Source organism: Saccopteryx leptura, chromosome 3 (assembly GCF_036850995.1).
Source record: "Saccopteryx leptura isolate mSacLep1 chromosome 3, mSacLep1_pri_phased_curated, whole genome shotgun sequence".
Taxonomy (NCBI): domain Eukaryota; kingdom Metazoa; phylum Chordata; class Mammalia; order Chiroptera; family Emballonuridae; genus Saccopteryx; species Saccopteryx leptura.
This window is the reverse complement of record NC_089505.1, coordinates 303,994,593-304,010,728: the sequence shown is the minus strand read 5'-3', so window position 1 is coordinate 304,010,728 and position 16,136 is coordinate 303,994,593. Positions and strand designations below refer to the sequence as shown.

The 16,136-nt window shown below is 45.7% G+C and overlaps 1 protein-coding gene across 1 annotated transcript; it reads right to left on the bottom strand.

Annotated features, from left to right (window-relative positions):
- Positions 1 to 5,276: 5,276 nt before the first annotated feature.
- On the bottom strand, positions 5,277 to 8,003 carry MSC (musculin). The gene is made up of 2 exons (XM_066372439.1): positions 7,223 to 8,003; positions 5,277 to 6,338 (listed from the first exon to the last, which is right to left on the bottom strand). Exons 1-2 carry the CDS (start codon positions 7,730 to 7,732, stop codon positions 6,252 to 6,254), a joined length of 597 nt encoding a protein of 198 aa, XP_066228536.1. The 5' UTR covers positions 7,733 to 8,003; the 3' UTR covers positions 5,277 to 6,251.
- Between the last annotated feature and the right edge of the window lie 8,133 nt (positions 8,004 to 16,136).

The window sequence follows — 16,136 nt, the reverse complement described above, 5'->3', positions numbered from 1 at the left end:
CAAACAAACATGTTTTATTGAGAATCAGTGGAAATGATTCTCACATCCTGAAGTAAATTTCTTCACTAGGACTAAATAGTGCTCTGATTCTAAAATGGCTCTCAGAGAATGTTAATACAGGGGCTAAAGAAATGGGATTTTATAATCAGGAGTTTGGGGCAATACTTTTCCTTTCATCTGGAAGTCAGGTTTAGCCTGGCTACATAGACTTAAGTAGGAGACAGTGAAGATGGGTGTGGGGCAGAAAGAGGAGAAGGTGGTACAGAAATTCTTCCGAGAGTAGCATCCGACGTGAAACTAGCTGGGGCACTGAACCTGCTGACAGCCTGGCTGGACCGCATGGCTGTGCTTAGAGAAAGCCCGCCCCATCTAGGTCATCATCCCAGCCTCTCCAGTGAATCTTCCTGGTCAAATGTTTGCTCCTCTATCCAATCCAGATGTGATCGACAGTCTCCTGTACCACTGAGATTGCCACAGAGTTAAGAAAACACAGGATCTTATCAATGAAAAGGGCCCTAGGAATATTACCTAAGCCAGAGGCTCCCAAACATTTTCTTGTCTCTGGTCTCTTTATACTTTTAAAAATTATTAAAGAGTCTGAAAATCTTTTGTTTTTGTGGCTTTATCTGTTGCTATTTACCAGATTTTTAAAATCAAGACTGAGAGAAAACATTTATTATTTCATTTTAAAATACTAATAAACTAACTACATGTCCATGTCAATAAGATTTTAATGGGAAGAGCGGTATAATTTTATATTTATGTAAACGTCTTTAATATTTAACTTAATAGGAAATAACTGGAGTCTCACTTTTGATTTCTACCCAGTCTGTGGTAACATATTATTCTGGTGAAAGTGAATGAAGAAAATTTGTCCTTATGCAGATGTGAAGTTGTCCAGGGAGAAGCACTGTAATGATCACGTCAAGTAATTGTGGCTGTTCTTCCATACTATACACCAAGACGCCAAAGTACAGTTTCTGAAAGATTGGCTGCACTTTGGAATCTAAAATCATATCAATGAACTTCTTGTACTCTGTTACATCAAAACCCATTGGCCTGCTTTGCACTCTTAAATGAGACTGTTTTTTATCCTATGGATAATTTAAATGTTGCATTTTGTGGGCTTCATTTTTTTTTTAACGAGAAAACTGAATGAAAGTTTCTCTTTGGTTTCAAAAACATATTAATACAGTATAGGAAAATGAGATGTGGCATAAAAAACAAGGTGAAAAAGGTGACAAAGGCAGGTGGAATGACAAATATCCACAGAAGGATTAAGGACACCTGAACTACTGTGAAAGGAAAGGAAAGAAAATGAAGACGTCAGTTTTTAAAAGTTAGCATCTATGGAGCATTTCCAAAGTGCCTAATAGAATTACCTCATGCAATCTATTTTTAAAACAGTGTGTGATGTAGGATGTATGATTCTTGTCTCACAGAGACAAGCGCTAGTCCCCGAAGATGCAAAGTTATGAAATGGTGGGACAATAGATGAGCTCTTGAAAATTCCAAAAATGACATATACATTTTTTCTAACAAAGAAAGAAAAGATAAAAGACCCTGGCGCCTTGCTCCCCAGTGCTCCCCGTGGCTACTGGCAATAGTCATAGCAGAGATACCGGGTTTTTACCAAACCCAAAGCCCCTGCTCTTCATTGCTCCACGACCCTCTTTACCACAGGTGATGATGAAACAGACAAGGACTGAGATCATTCAAGATGACTAGTACCCAGCGCTAATTGTGCTTACACGGTACACAGAGATTTCAGCTTCTGTCCACTTTCTAGACCTTCTTAGAGTCCCAGAGTCCCAGGATTTCTATGGGGCCACTTTTTACTGTTGCAGGAGAAAGAAGAAAAATAATACAAGGGAAAGAACAGACTAAAACAGGGGATGAAAGGTGAGCGGAAAGTGCAAACAGAAGCAGGCTGGTTGCCCTTTGGTGGGTGAACAAATGGAAGCGTCAGGGAGAGAGAGTAGCCAGGGGCTCAGCTCCGGAAGGGGACGCCCCTGCTTCCCAGCGCATTTTCCTAGAGATTAGCAGGGAGAAGTAAGTTATAGATTTCTCTGCTTGTTGCCCTTCCAAACATAACTGAAATGACTTCCTTGGTTATTGTTTCGGTTCTTTCAAAAGTATTAGCCAAACCGTTTACCTTTGCTCTTTAAAATCTGATGTGTTCCACTTGGTTCTTTTTTTAGAGAGGGGAGATGTTTTTCTTCTTGTTTTTAAATGTATGAAGCGGTTATTACGGGGGCTGGGTGTGAGGGGGGACAGGGACTGTGCCTGTAAAAAATCTGCTCTGCAAATTGAAATGGTCCTTGTCTCACTGTCTCTGGGAGGAGCCAGCACACTGAAGCAAAGTTCTAACCTGAGGCTCAGTGAACAGAATAGGCACAGAATCAACTCAACATCCACCAGCAAGAAAAACGCCTAAATGTTTCAAAATTACGGTGCCGAAAGCATTTCTTTTAAAATATTCATCTTAGGAAGAGCCTGTGAAAGGGGATTTTTTCTTCTCGTTGATTGAGTCAGTATCACTAATAGTAAGGCTTCTGGTCCCTCAAAAAGCCCCCTGAGCAGTCTGTTTCAATTTACTCATTTTATTTGTTATTCAGTACCTTTTTCATTACACTGTATTTCTTAGACCTTTCCCCCCTCCACTTTTCTCTCACAGCGGTATAATAAAATTGAGATAAACCTAAGGATGGGCTTACTTCTCTTCTCTTAATTATTGATATCTCTGTCCCTCCACCACCAATTCCTACTTTTCCAACCCAAATCCCCGAAGAAAAATGATGAAGGAAAATAAAAAAGTAAGGAGGGTTTGGGGGAGATGCCTTCCTAAGTGCTCAGAGCACAGGATAATCTTGGTGGATCAAGCAAAGATTGGTTCAAAGGGTTGGGTGGAAAAGGTGAGGGGATTAAGGAGAACAGGTTGGTAGTGATAGAACAGGGATGGGGATGTGGAATACAACACAGGGAATACAGTTAGCAATACTATAGCAACTCTGTATGGTGCCAGGTGGGCACTGGAAATACTGGGGGGGCACTTTGTAAAGGATATGCTTGTCTAACCACTGTGCTGTGCACCTGCAACGAATACAGAATAATATTGACTGTAAACTGTGATACTGTCATTAAAAGAAAAAGACTGGTTCAAGATGCTTCTGGCCTCTCCTTACAGCAACCTTTGCTGAGAAACCTGAGCAATTTACACTATTCAATAGGACTTATTAGAAATTGGCCTCTTCCTTCTTTTTTTTTTTTTCTAATAGCCTAATTCTTGGCATTAGACTTTTTACAGAAACCATGAGGCAAACAATTTTTGAGAAAGTTTTCTTCTCTATAAATTACAGGATTATGAAGTGGTAATAAAAATGAGCTTGCAAGGCACAAGGCTGTACCTGTGAGTCAATGAATAGTGCCACCTTAATGTGTGTGTGTATGTGGGGGGGGGGTATAGTAGGAACAGGAAACCAGAGCTTATCCCTGAAGTGCACTGAAACATATAATTATAGAAACAATTACTTTAAATATTTTTCTTTTACTAAAGAATTTGCCTTAATATGCCCTTGTTGATTCAAGTGCTTGTTCTTATAAGTAGTGGCTACAAATACAGCCTGTCCTTTTTCTCTTTCTGTTTCTGTTCTTGTGGGATACTTCTCTTGCACAATTGTAACCCAGGCATCTCAAAACTGGACTCAGTCAAGACTAGATTCCTGAAATGTCCCACCTGTTTAAAATGGCCTCCTGTGCCAAAGCATGCCCCCACCCTTTTTTTTTTCAGTGGTCAGCATTTAGGGTGCTGCTCCTTGCTTATTAGAAGGGTTGCTTAAATATTGTCATCACCAGTTTTCCTGACAACAATCTTCCCAGAAAGGCACTGTTATTACCCCATGTTGAGATGAGGGAACTGAGACTTGAAGGGGTTGCTTATGGTCACTAGTCTGTGGGGTAGCCGAGCTTAGATTTCGAGCTGGGTCTATAGGCCATCAGGCTCAGTGTAAGGTACCACTGTACTTCCTCCTTCCTGAAAAGGACCTCACTTGCTGGAAGCTTTGGAAAAGACCTTGACTCAGAGCTTGCCTCTAGCAGATATCCCACCACCAAGAAGCAGCAACCCAGAATTTAGGGCTAAAGTGACTTTGACTACACTAGGTTTTCCTGTCACTAGCTACTCCTGAGTCTTTTTTTTTTTTAACCAAAGAGCCCCTAATACCACAGAAACCGGCTAATGTAAACCCTAAGCCCAGCTACAGAGGATGGAAACTGGACTGGGAGGGCTGGAATCCTCCTGGGTATAAACAAAAGCCCAAGAAAATGGTGTCAGAAAGCAGTTTTCCAGAGTTTGGGGATGGGTTAGTTCAAAACAGGAAGTAGTGCCCCCCACCTCTCTCACCTCTTAAACTCCAGCTGTAAATGCTGTCCTTGGTCGAGGAACTGACTTTTAATTTTATATAACAAAGGATAACCCCCAAACTGGGCAGCTGTTCAGGTAGTTTTGTCCTCACATCTTTCAAAATGTTCTACAAAGAGAATGCTGCTTTTAGAAAGCAGAGTTTTAAAAAGTGTATGATGTTTCCCAAGTTATTATTACCTCCTGCAAAAATTGCAGTGAAAATGAAAGAAAGTAACAAGGAAAATGAGATGGTATACTAAAAACGCTATGTAAACATTATTTGAAAAAAGAAAAAGAAACATTATTTGAAAAAAAAGAAAATTCTACTTAAATACAAATTGGTGTCTTGTATACAAATTTACTTAGCCAGTTAGACTAAGACACCCCCATTCAGGTGTGTGGGATGGAGGGAGCCCTTGAACTACTTGCAATTGTAAGCAGTCAGTGTTTTAGGCTGGAGAAAGCATCCTGTGTGTGTGTGTGTGTGTGTGTGTGTGTGTGTGTGATGGGGCACCCATACAGTCTTGAAGTGTGTACCTTTCCACAGGGCGATGGCCCCAGAAGACTCTTAGGGCCAATAAGCCTCCATTCTTGCCTTTCAGTAAACCTCGCCTCCAGAAAAAAAAAGTCAGAAATTCATGAGAGTTAATTTGGAAGTACAGTGATCCAAATGGGATCATCACTGCTCTGCAGACCATGCCCAACCTCTGTCCAAGGCCACAAGGACACCTTGAATTCTACTAAGCCCAGCCCAGATTTAGTAAAGAACAACAAAGACCACATTCTGACGCCCAGGGCACTCGCTGCTTTTCACAATGCATTTTATTATTCATAAAAAAATAAATTTATTTACATTTTCTAATTAACTGTGGTAGTGCAGCCTCCAGGGGCAGTTTGCTTCCCCTGAGCAGGGTCACGAGGTACCAAACAGGCTCAGCTGCTGGGAGCGAGGAAAAACGTGGGCAAGGGAGACGGTTTAGGAGACAGTGTTGCAGGAGGGGAGACCCAAGTGGGTAAGCAGGGGGTGGGGTGGGGGGCAGGTGGGGACAGGAGTCGGAGGGGTTTCTGCAAAGAGGTGTGGGAGGAGGGAGTAGAGGGCCGCGGGAAGGAGACCTGTGCCTGGGAAGGGGCGGAGCGGTCTGCCCCCACCAGGGAGCCCAAGGGCAGTGGGCGCTCTGGGCAAACCTGGCTCAGGTGGTCTCAGACTGGAGCCACCGCTCTTCCGGTGCAGTGAGACGCCCCCACCCTGTCCTCCCGGGGGGTGCTGCTCTGTGGAATACCAACCCCACCCAGGTTTCCACGCTACTTTGCAACTTAAAAACCTGCCGGATGTGGGTCTCACGTGGAGACATGTCTCTGAAGCCGACTGTTACTAAGAGGGCGTCCTAACCGTACCACCGTCAGGGCCCGGGCCGCGCAGAGCCGTGCCCCACGTGTAACGCATATACAATGTATCTGGCTCAGCTCGGAAAGCAACTCCAGCGTTTGGCGCTGGCTCGGCTCTGACGGCAGCGTGGGGATTAGTCTATACTGCTGAAGCCCGAGGTTGGATTGGGGTCTGCGCTCCCGAGACCGAAGAAAACTTTCTGGAGAGGTGAAGTGTCGCCCAGATCCGCGGCAGTAGTAGCGCTGGGTGTCCCGCGGTGACAGCCACGCCGCTGACCCTTGGGCTCTGCCCTCCACGCCCACCACCGTTCGTGTTCGAAATTCGGGGTTGGGGGCTGTCTAGGAGAATCCAGTGGAACTTTCTTCCTATTCTCTGTGGATTCTCACGCTGTCTCCCTTCTCTCCACAGCCCCCAAATAACACGCATTTAAGCAGTAATCCATCAAGTGAGCTCAAGTTCGACCTACGCGGTGGTCCCGCAGAGTCTGCTGGCAGCGGAGACTTCTTTGGTGTCAGAGTCGGGTCGTCCTGAGACCACAAATGGCCATGTCTGTAAAATTAAAAAGCGTCAAATATAAGAAGAGAAACGACTATGGCAAACCGAAACCTCTCAACTAAGTGGACCCTGTGATATTCTGGTTCTGAGTAGCTCACACTTTATCAGTGTTCTGGAAATTTGCCTGTCTTCTCTCTCAACTGGGATTTCAAGTTTGCTGGATTTGGATTGCATGAGACGTGAAGAGGGTCCATCCATGCTTCCTCCTGGCCTGTGCCCTCACCATTATTCAGTGAAACTTGAAGGATTTGGGGATTTTGTCGTATAATCCCCTCCCTCCCGGAACCCCCCTCCAATGCGCGCACACGCGCAAGCGCGCGCACACACACACGCGCACACACACACACACACACACACACAGCATCAGTCCTCCAATCTCAAACCGGAAGAGTTGGCAGGTCAGAGAGGGACTTTCCAAACAGATCCCTTTTGAGGAAACCTCTGCTATTCTGCAAGAACTTAAAAATCCAAAGCCTTTTAAATAGAGCTTGGCCTTCCCTCCTTTTTAGAAAGGAGGGCTTGTTCAATCAGATCTGTCAGACTCTTAGCTAGTAAAAAAGTTGCGCAAGGGAGATTTGCCATTTAATCTGCAGTGGAAGGAACCCAGATTGACCCTGTAAGCAGAAGATTAGCCAATAGCCGTCACTGGACGAAACACGTACAATGATCAGAATGATGCAAACAGAGGGTGGATGGTTCTTCTCCAGGAAGATGGCTGGCCCTTCCTGTGATTTGGGAGAAACTAATCTGGCATCCTCACCACCCACACCAGAACCCCTCTTTCGGGTTGTTCCCAGCCGGATGACTTCGTCCAGCTCTCAGGAGCGCCCCGACATCTCCCGGCCACGCGCCCCGGGCCTCGAGCGCAGCGCCCCTACCAGGTTCACCGGGTGCACGTAGCCGTTCTCGTAGCGGTCCTCCTGCAGTAGCTGCCGCAGGTGCGCGATGTAGCTGGAAGCCAGCCGGAGCGTGTCCAACTTAGAAAGCTTGGTATCCGGGGGCACCCACGGCAGGCTTGTCTTGAGCCTGGAGAAGGCTTTGCTCAGCACGCGCATTCGGGCGCGCTCTCGGGCGTTGGCCGCGTTCCGCTGCGACTGCTTGCACTCGGCCGCGGAGCCCTTGGGCGGGAGGGGCTTCTTGCCGCCGCCGCCCCCAGCTGCGCGGGGCCGCTTTCTTTTGCAGCCTCCCGCGCCGCCGGCTGTGCCCAGTGCGCACTGCCCCTCGTCGCCTTCGGGATCATCTTCCTCTGCTGACGAGTTGTCACTGGGCGAGATGTATCTGCGCTCCGCGCTGCAGAGGGGCGGCCTCTTGGAGACGGGGACCGGGTACCCCTGCTGCAGCCCGCGCAACTCCAAGTCCTCAGGGTCGCTCACCGAGCCGGTGGACATCTCTGCGTCCCCTACGCCCACGCGCGCCCGCCTTCCTGCCCCAGGCCAGTCTCTGGGCCTCCGCCTTCCGCTCCTCCGCGGAGGCGGGCGCGGGCAGAGCTCCGAGGGGGACCGGAGGTCTGGGTCCCGCAGCGCGGAGCCGCTGGAGTGAGCCCTGCCACAAACTCCAGAGAGCGCAGCCGACACGTCGGCGCCGGGCCCAGGCTCGGCCCGCAGCACCGCGAGCTGCGCCTTTTGACAGGACTGTTTATCTGTACTGCTCAGAACAAACCACCCCGGCAAAAAAAAGAGAGAGTTGGAAAGGCGGGGGCAAGAGGTGGGGCGGGGGCGTGGAAGGGGTGGGGACCGCTTTTCTGCGCGCAGAGGATCTGCTGGTGGGGGGCGGGGAAGGGGAAGTCTCTGCGGAGACGAAATTTGGGCCCGGGGCCTCAGCGACCCTTAGATGGTCACTGTGTTCGTTGGGCGAGTGAAGAAGGGGACCTTGACCGTACCCACCCCATTCCCACCCCAACCGATGTTAGCAATGGTGAAGATAGCCACACAGTGGAAAAACCCCAGGACTGCGACCTCTGCTTCGCTCCCAGTCTTGTTCAGGAGAACTCTATTTTGCAAGTTCCTCACTCATATTGTATGACTGCCTATCCAAGCCTTGCCCGGCAAAAGCGTAAAAACAAAACAAACAGCACCGAACAATCCGCAAGTCACCTCTCTCCTCTTCCTCCTCCTTTTCCTTTGACACTGCTTTCTGTACACAAAGCACTTTTATCTACACGGGTTCCTTTCATTTTCAAACATTTGTGACTTAAATGTTATTATCTCCGCTTTGCAGAACTTGGAGCTAAACCGCGGAGGCAAATATCAAGTAAAGGACTCCCAAATCACCAGGCTGGTAAGTAGAAATGGTCTTAAAATGCCTGGCCCCTCCGTATTCCAGTCGCTTCCTCGCCTTACACCACAGATGATTTTAACTGCTATATTCTAGCCTGGAGAGTTTCATGCGGATTTTGTTGTTAATAACACAATGCATAAGACGGAGTTGAGTTATAGTCTAGGGAATCGATTACTATTTTAGGTTGTGTATTGAAGAGTGCGCTCCTTGATGCAAAATGCTAAGTCGGCACAATCGTCTGAAGTAAAAAATAAAAACAACAAAAAAAGCACAACAAAACAGCATCCAGAATTACCATGTTCCATGCCAATCAAAGATAAAATACCCTGCCCCCTCCCCAAGGAAACAAAAGCAAAACTGCGTGAGCTCTATCTCATGATTTTCTAACTCAAAGGGCCTTTCCAGGACGCGGTCTGGAGTGTGGGCTTCATCTGGGAGGTGATCACTGGAGAGCTGAGCGCCGCTCTGGGCCAGTCCCCGGGCCAGGCGCCATGGGACTGCTCACTAAGTCATTTTTTAAAACCTTAAAACAACAAAGATAATTAAAACTCTATCAAGTTGTGGTGGCCTTTACACCTTAGGAGGTTACTTGTCCTTTCCCTGAAGTCCTCGGGCTTCCAAGGTGAGCAAAGTGCAAGGGGGCAGATGTGCCGTCAGCCCAGGACAGAACGCGCAGAAGCCGCGGGACCAGCTTCGCTCCGCCGGCTCCTGCAGAACAACTGCGCTCGGCTCCGCGCCTGAAGTGCCGCAACAGGTGGCTGGCGGGGGCTGACTTCATCACTCAGGCATCGTTCCACCTTCGTCTCCCAGGCCGTGCCTTTCTCCTGGGGCATGTGTCACACAACCCGTCCTGCTCCTCCCACTCCCCCCACCCCCGGCTTTGCAGACGGTTTCTCCCTGTATATTTTGTCATTTTGTTAGGGGGTAAGAGAGGAGCTCCTTCTGGCATCAGTTGAGTAAAAAGGACGCTGCCTCTCAGTTTTTTTCTGGACTGGGAAAACGCGAGGAGTATTTGACAGCGTAGCAATCTTTCTTGGAGCGCTTGAACTTGAACTTGACTCGAGGTGCGCGCGAAGGAGGGAAGGAAAAAGAGAGGGACGCAGAAAGATATGAAGGGGAGATCTCGGGCCAGCTTTTTGCATCGCCTATTGATGACTTGAGGCTATCAGTATAAATACATAGTCTCACACATTAGGAGCAGGCATATAGGTTTTTAAAATCTGGATTGTTTATACAGGTGCAGAACAAAGTCTTTCTTTAGAAAGATTAATGGCGGAGAGAGCGCTAGATTTTCTCTAAACAGTCGCACAAACTGCACCCAGCTTCAACGCTAAGCGGGTCACGGCCAGTTTCTTTTTCTTTAAAGGATCGCCTGACCCCAACAATTTGTGCTTATATTTTTTGTAGTTCCTTGCCTTCATTTTTCCTTCTTTCTTTTTTCCCCCTCTCGTCTTTCCTTTCCTTTTCTACCCCCAACTTACCCTCTTATTTTTCTCTTCCCCTCTTTCCCCTTCTTTCCTCTATTCTTTTTCAAAAAAGATTAATTTCTTTATTTTTCTTTTACCTTTCTTTCATTTTTTCTTTCTCTACATTTCTTTCATTATATTTTATTTTTTCTAAAGTGGTAGACTCCTAATGGATATTGGGATATGTATCTTCATAAACACTTCATATCAGTATAGAACTGCAGTTTGCTTGAGTATGCCTGTAATGATAGCTGACATTTTCATCACTTTACACTTTCAGAACACTCACTTTTCCTGCTTTCTCAATGACTACCACTGCCCGTGTGCTGAATAGTGCAAGTGTAACTATCTCTTTTGAAAGCCCAGTTGTTTTCATTTTTTTTGGCGAGCTACTACACATGGCAAATGAATACTACTCTATTTTTACATTTTTTTAAAAAGCACATTAAAAACAATTCCTATGTGCCTATGCTTTACAGACTTTTAGATTTGTAACATGAATATACAGTTGTTTATGGTATATATTGATGTTCTGGGAACTCTGTAAAGTATGTAATAAGGGGTAGGGTTAAAGTTACATTTTAAAACAAGCATTAATACATTTAATAATGTTTTCTAATCCTAACTCTCCTGCTTATTGGCTATATGACCTTAGGCAACTTACTTTATCTGAGGCCCAGTTTCCTAATCTATAAAATGAACTATCCATCTTGTGAGGACCAGGAAGTATGTGAGCAATTAATTGCCTGGGCCAGAGCCTGGTACACAGAAGAAGATAATTAAATGCTAATTATTTTTATTACTGTGAATTGCCTTGGCCAACATCATGCAACTAATATGTCAGAACCTGGAGCTGACCCAGATTTTGTACTCCAGGGTTTGTTCTGGGTTTGGGGTAGCACCAGGATGTTTCATTCACATTAACTGAAGGTTTCTAGGGTTTAAAGTCACAGTTCCGTTGCCTGACATTTACCACAAGTCCCATAAGGCAGTGGTCCCCAACCCCTGGGCCGTGGACCGGTACTGGTCCGTGGGCCATTTGGTATTGGTCCGCAGAGAAAGAATAAATAACTTACATTATTCCTGTTTTATTTATATTTAAGTCTGACTGATGTTTTATTTTTAAAAAATGACCAGATTCCCTCTGTTACATCCATCTAAGACTCACTCTTGATGCTTGTCTCGGTCACATGATACATTTATCCATCCCACCCTAAAGGCTGGTCCGTGAAAATATTTTCTGACAGTAAACCGGTCCATGGCCCAAAAAAGGTTGGGAACCACTGCCATAAGGGATCTTACTGAGGGAAATGTATGGGACTACATTAGAAACTACTTTCTCCAAGTTCTCGAACCATAAAGTCTCAACACTTTTCTAATCCTCACTTTCCCTATTTGATAACTCGGGATAGAGCTCCTGAATCAGAGTTCCTGAAGGGTCAAATGAGTTGTGGTGCAAGTGAGAGCAGCATGCTCGGGGCAACACAGAAAAGGCGCTTCATATATTAAAGTATTTTTTAAAATGTAGACTTTGGTTTTTAAGACCAAGTGGAGTGATAATTATAGATCATGAAAAAGGACTTTTTTCGCCACTCTTGCTTCCAACACTGTAGAAAGTACTGGGGGGAGGAAGTCTGAAGCTGGCAGATCAGCTGGGTTTACGGTTTAGGGGGAGTAGGGGATGCATCTGAATTCTGTGAACACCAAGTCTAAACGCGTAGTAAGTGTTCGTTTAAGAAACAGTTGTGGGAATGCATTTGAAAGGATAGAGTAATTGCCACATAATTTTCCTGGTGGTGTCCCTCCAAACCCCCTGAAGTTTTGAGCTGTCCAGTTGTCTGAAGAAATTGTCCATACTGTTGATATATTTAATAAAAAAAAAGAGTCTACATCAGCACTGGCCAGTATGGATGCCACGTGAGACTACTGCACACTCAATATGTGGCCATTCACACCAGATAATGAAAACAATATGAGTAAAAAGAATGTAAAATATCTCATTCATGCAACAAAACAAAACAAAACCACAAACCAAACTATATGCTAAACAATACTATTTCAGATAGAGTGGGTTAAGGAAATATATTCTTAAAATTAATTTCACCTGTTTCTTTTTATAAAGTGGCTACTAAAAATGTAGAATTACATATGTGGCTCGCATCATATTTCCATTGGACAATTTAGGGATTAACTCTGCAACTATGCATTGACTGTCTACTGTTTGCTGTGGCAGGTGTTGGTGCGCACGACCCCCTGCCTACTTGGAGGGCATGTTCTCGTGGGAAAAAGCACCACAATGCGGGAAGCACACATGATATCACACCTCCTCTTGCTCGTCCCTGCCATCTCGCTGGCATCTCCCCACGTGTATCCAACGTCTTCTGATTGCTCCGCCCCAGAACACGTGGACAGGCACTTCCGGTTTGGGTATGCGCAGCCCATAACCGGAAACCAGAACATAGCCCCGGAGCCGGGTGGGTCTTGACCCCCAGGCAGAACGAGCTGACCTGTAGACTTGGGCGGGACTCTGGTGCCAGTTCATCAGCCTTCTCAGAGCCTACCTGGGTGCAGAGTACGATGCACAGAGAAACACGGCTCCGGGTCTTGTGGTGTTGAGGTCACATGGTGTTGAGGTCACTTATGGGACAGGTCCCCTAGGGACAGATAACGTGGGGTCGCAGAGTTAGGCCAGACTTTCCAAAGTCTGTGGCTCTACGGGAAGCTTGGGCCCATGTCCAGGGCAGCCTGTGTTCCGGGTTGTTCAGGATATTCCCAGTCTTCCAGAATGTCTGTCCCTCCACCTCCAGGAAGATAAGGAACTCCTGGCACTGGGACTCGGCCAGCCACATGGGCAGGCGTCTGTGAGAACACTCATATTCCACACGAGGAGCCCTCTGTCATCCATGACACAAGCAGTTCTCCACTGCTAGTTCACTCATCCCGGAACTGCAGCAACATCTTTGGCTCCTGTGGCCTGGGAGGCCTTCCTGTGCAGAGGGGCCAGAGCCTGGGCACAGGTTGCCAGGCTGAAAGAAAAAGGGGAGAGGATTAAGAATGAAAAAGGGGAAAGTGATGTCTCAGACCTGATTTTCTCTGCCACTCAGAAGAGAAGGAAAACCTCGTTGATTGTCTTGAAAACTAAAAATGCAGACGGCTTTAGGAGAAGACTTTTCTAAAGCAGTATCTGGATTTTAGGGAGTCCACCAATACCAAGTACTAACTGTTCTGCAAACCCCAGATTTCAATTGTAAGACTGTTTTTTCTGCAAATGACTGAACACTAGATTGGCAGAATCTGTCTGTAGAATTCCTGGACCTCATTGACTTGGAGACTCCTGAGGGGGCAGCTAGTCTGGGCTGGGACTCCAGCCTCAGAACACTATTTTTTTTTTTTAATTCCTGGAGGCAGCCTTTTACTCTTAGACAGAAGCTAGGACAGAAATCTTCTGCCTCAGGAGATTTTCATTATACTGTTGGTTTTTATTGGCAATACTCCATTACAGAAACATCCCTTGAAATGTAGCACACAGCTCTAGTGTCCAGTATGTGGTCCCAAGCCTTGTTTGATTAACCTAGGAGAGAATGACATCCTGTGTCACAGACTGGAAAGAGCCCTGTCTGCTTTGAAGGGCAGGAGAGCTCTGCATTTATAAGCTGAGCGGCCTAGGGCCACCTGCTCGCCTTATTGGAGCTGTTTCCCTGCATTTAACTCACATCCAGACTGTCGTGTGGTCATGATCGTCAACAAGCCTGGCGGGGTGCGGGTTCCCCTGGGGACCATAAAACACTGTACAAGATTAGTGATTATATTATGGCCCCGGCTCTCTATCCTAGGGGTTCATTCTTTTCCCACCCCCTCTCCCAAGAGTAGACCTGCTCAGAGTCCCTCTCATTTTAGCAGCCTCCCACCCCCCAACACATCCGTTTCTAGAACACCAAGTGAAAACTGCCTCTTGGCACCAGAAGGAAGTCCTCCTGTAATAGATACTTTGTGGTGTCAGAGAGTAGGGATTCTGTACACTTTGTCAACCAGCCCCTTAACCAACTCTTCTGTAAAAGAGGGGCCTAGTTTATTTACTTACAAACTTTGTTTCCCTAGCCCCAGGCCCCTCTGACCTCAATTCTGAAATGAGGTCTCATAGATGATCAGAGAACAGGGAGGTATTTTGGAAAATGTGTCCACTTTTCCTTGATTTTTATCCCCCTTTGGCTTATTTGTGCTACTCTGCCCAGTTAGCAGGGATAATGAACTGATTAGCTTACAAGGGGAAAACAAGAAAAAGAGCAAAGAACAAAGCAACCACCCTGCTGCATTCCTCTTTAGGCTTCAGTCTCTAAGGAGAACTTCTTGATCATGTTACAAACAGAACTAGACAAGGTGTCCTCAGGCCTTGTTTGTCCCCACTGCTCTATGCCTTCTTGGAGTGCCACATCCAGGCAACTTCCTTTAGGGAAGTGAGGAGCAGAATTTAAATAAATAAAGAGAAATGAAAAGATGAAACTGTAAGCTCAAGGCAGAGCCTGTCTTGTTCATCTGGGCATCCCCAGTGTCCAGCAGCAGCGTATGAATGGTGCTACCTGAATATTTGATGATTGGAAACATTCACAAACACATGGACACAATTCAGTCTGCACTCATAATTAGTGGGAGACACACACTCAATCTATTATTTGTCATTTATTTAACCAACGCAAGCCAATCCTGTGTACTTTATTGTATTAGCAACATTTATAGGGACCTAATTACCTTTCTTATTTGCTGAGTAGATTACTTTTAAAATTATTGATTGATTGGTTATTTAGAGAGAGAGGAAGGAAGAGAGAAAGAGACAGAGACAGAAACATTGATCTGTTCCTATATATGCCCTGACTGGGATCAAACTGGCAACCTCTGTGCTTTGGGGCAATGCTCTAACCAACCAAGCTATCTGGCCAGGGCTGAATGGACTTCTAAAGAATATTTGCTGTTTTCTGATGTAGTTTATATATCTATTTACTTATCATACACAGAATTATACTTGGCACTACCCCAGAGTTAATTCTAAGTAACTGAAGAATTATATTTATTATGAATATCCCAGCAATAAGAATTTCTTAAATAAAAATTAAATCTAGCTTTCAATACTATTTTTAGCATTTTTTTAGTGATTAAAAAAATCAGAATTTCCATAAAGGTTCAGGGGAATCACAGACCTACAAAGTATCAGGTTAAACCTTGAGTAGAATAAAGAGATAACCCAGCCTTTGAAGGCCCACATGTCCAATGAGTAGGGACAGAAGAGAAAAAAGGCTGGGATCAGGGAGGTGAGAGGGAAACCAAGAGAGAGTAGTTATTGAAATAAAGGGACCAGTTTCAGGAAAAAATAGATGGGGACTTCCAGTTGAGATAGTCACCATACCTCCCCATAGGGTCACATTCAGAAGCTTCTCCTGGGCTCCAAAAATGAAATGGAAAAATGGAAAATTAAAAAGACATAGCCATGTTCAAAAGTGAGAAAACTACCTCTGTGGACCAACAGTGGAACAGAGACTGAATGTTGAGTGGCACTGAAGCTTAGGGTAGGTCCTTGAGGGCTCCTCCAGGTGGGCGCATCCTGGAGCTGAGTACTGCAAATAGGGCAGAGAACTATAACTGTCCCGTGTGAGCGGGGAGACCAACCCGGTCACTGCTTAAATTAGGATGCTGGAGCAAGGCCACTTGGTGAATGCAGCCAGCCACTACGGAAGCAAAAGGAAGCAGGTCCAGGTAGCATATGGAGTCTGTGACTGGGGTCAGTTTCAATAGTCTTTTCTCATAATGATGAGTCATATTTTCTTGCTGCTTTACATGCCTGGTAACTTTTCTTTGGATAACAGATATTTGAACTTTGCCTGTTGGATGCTGAATATATTTGTACTCTAACAATTATTATTGACCTTTGTTCTGGGATGCACGTAACTTACTTGGAAATGGTATAATCCTTTTCGGCCTTGCTTTTAAGATTGGTAGGAGAAATCAGAGTGGTGTTTTAATTCTAGGGCTAATTATTTGCCCTACTGAGACAAGAAGA

Coding starts and splice junctions, on each gene's coding strand:
- MSC (XM_066372439.1), bottom strand. CDS start 7,732: ATGTCCACCGGCTCGGTGAGCGACCCTGAGGACTTGGAGTTGCGCGGG. Junction 6,339..7,222: donor ACGTGCACCCGGTGAACCTG/GTAGGGGCGCTG, acceptor TTAATTTTACAG/ACATGGCCATTTGTGGTCTC.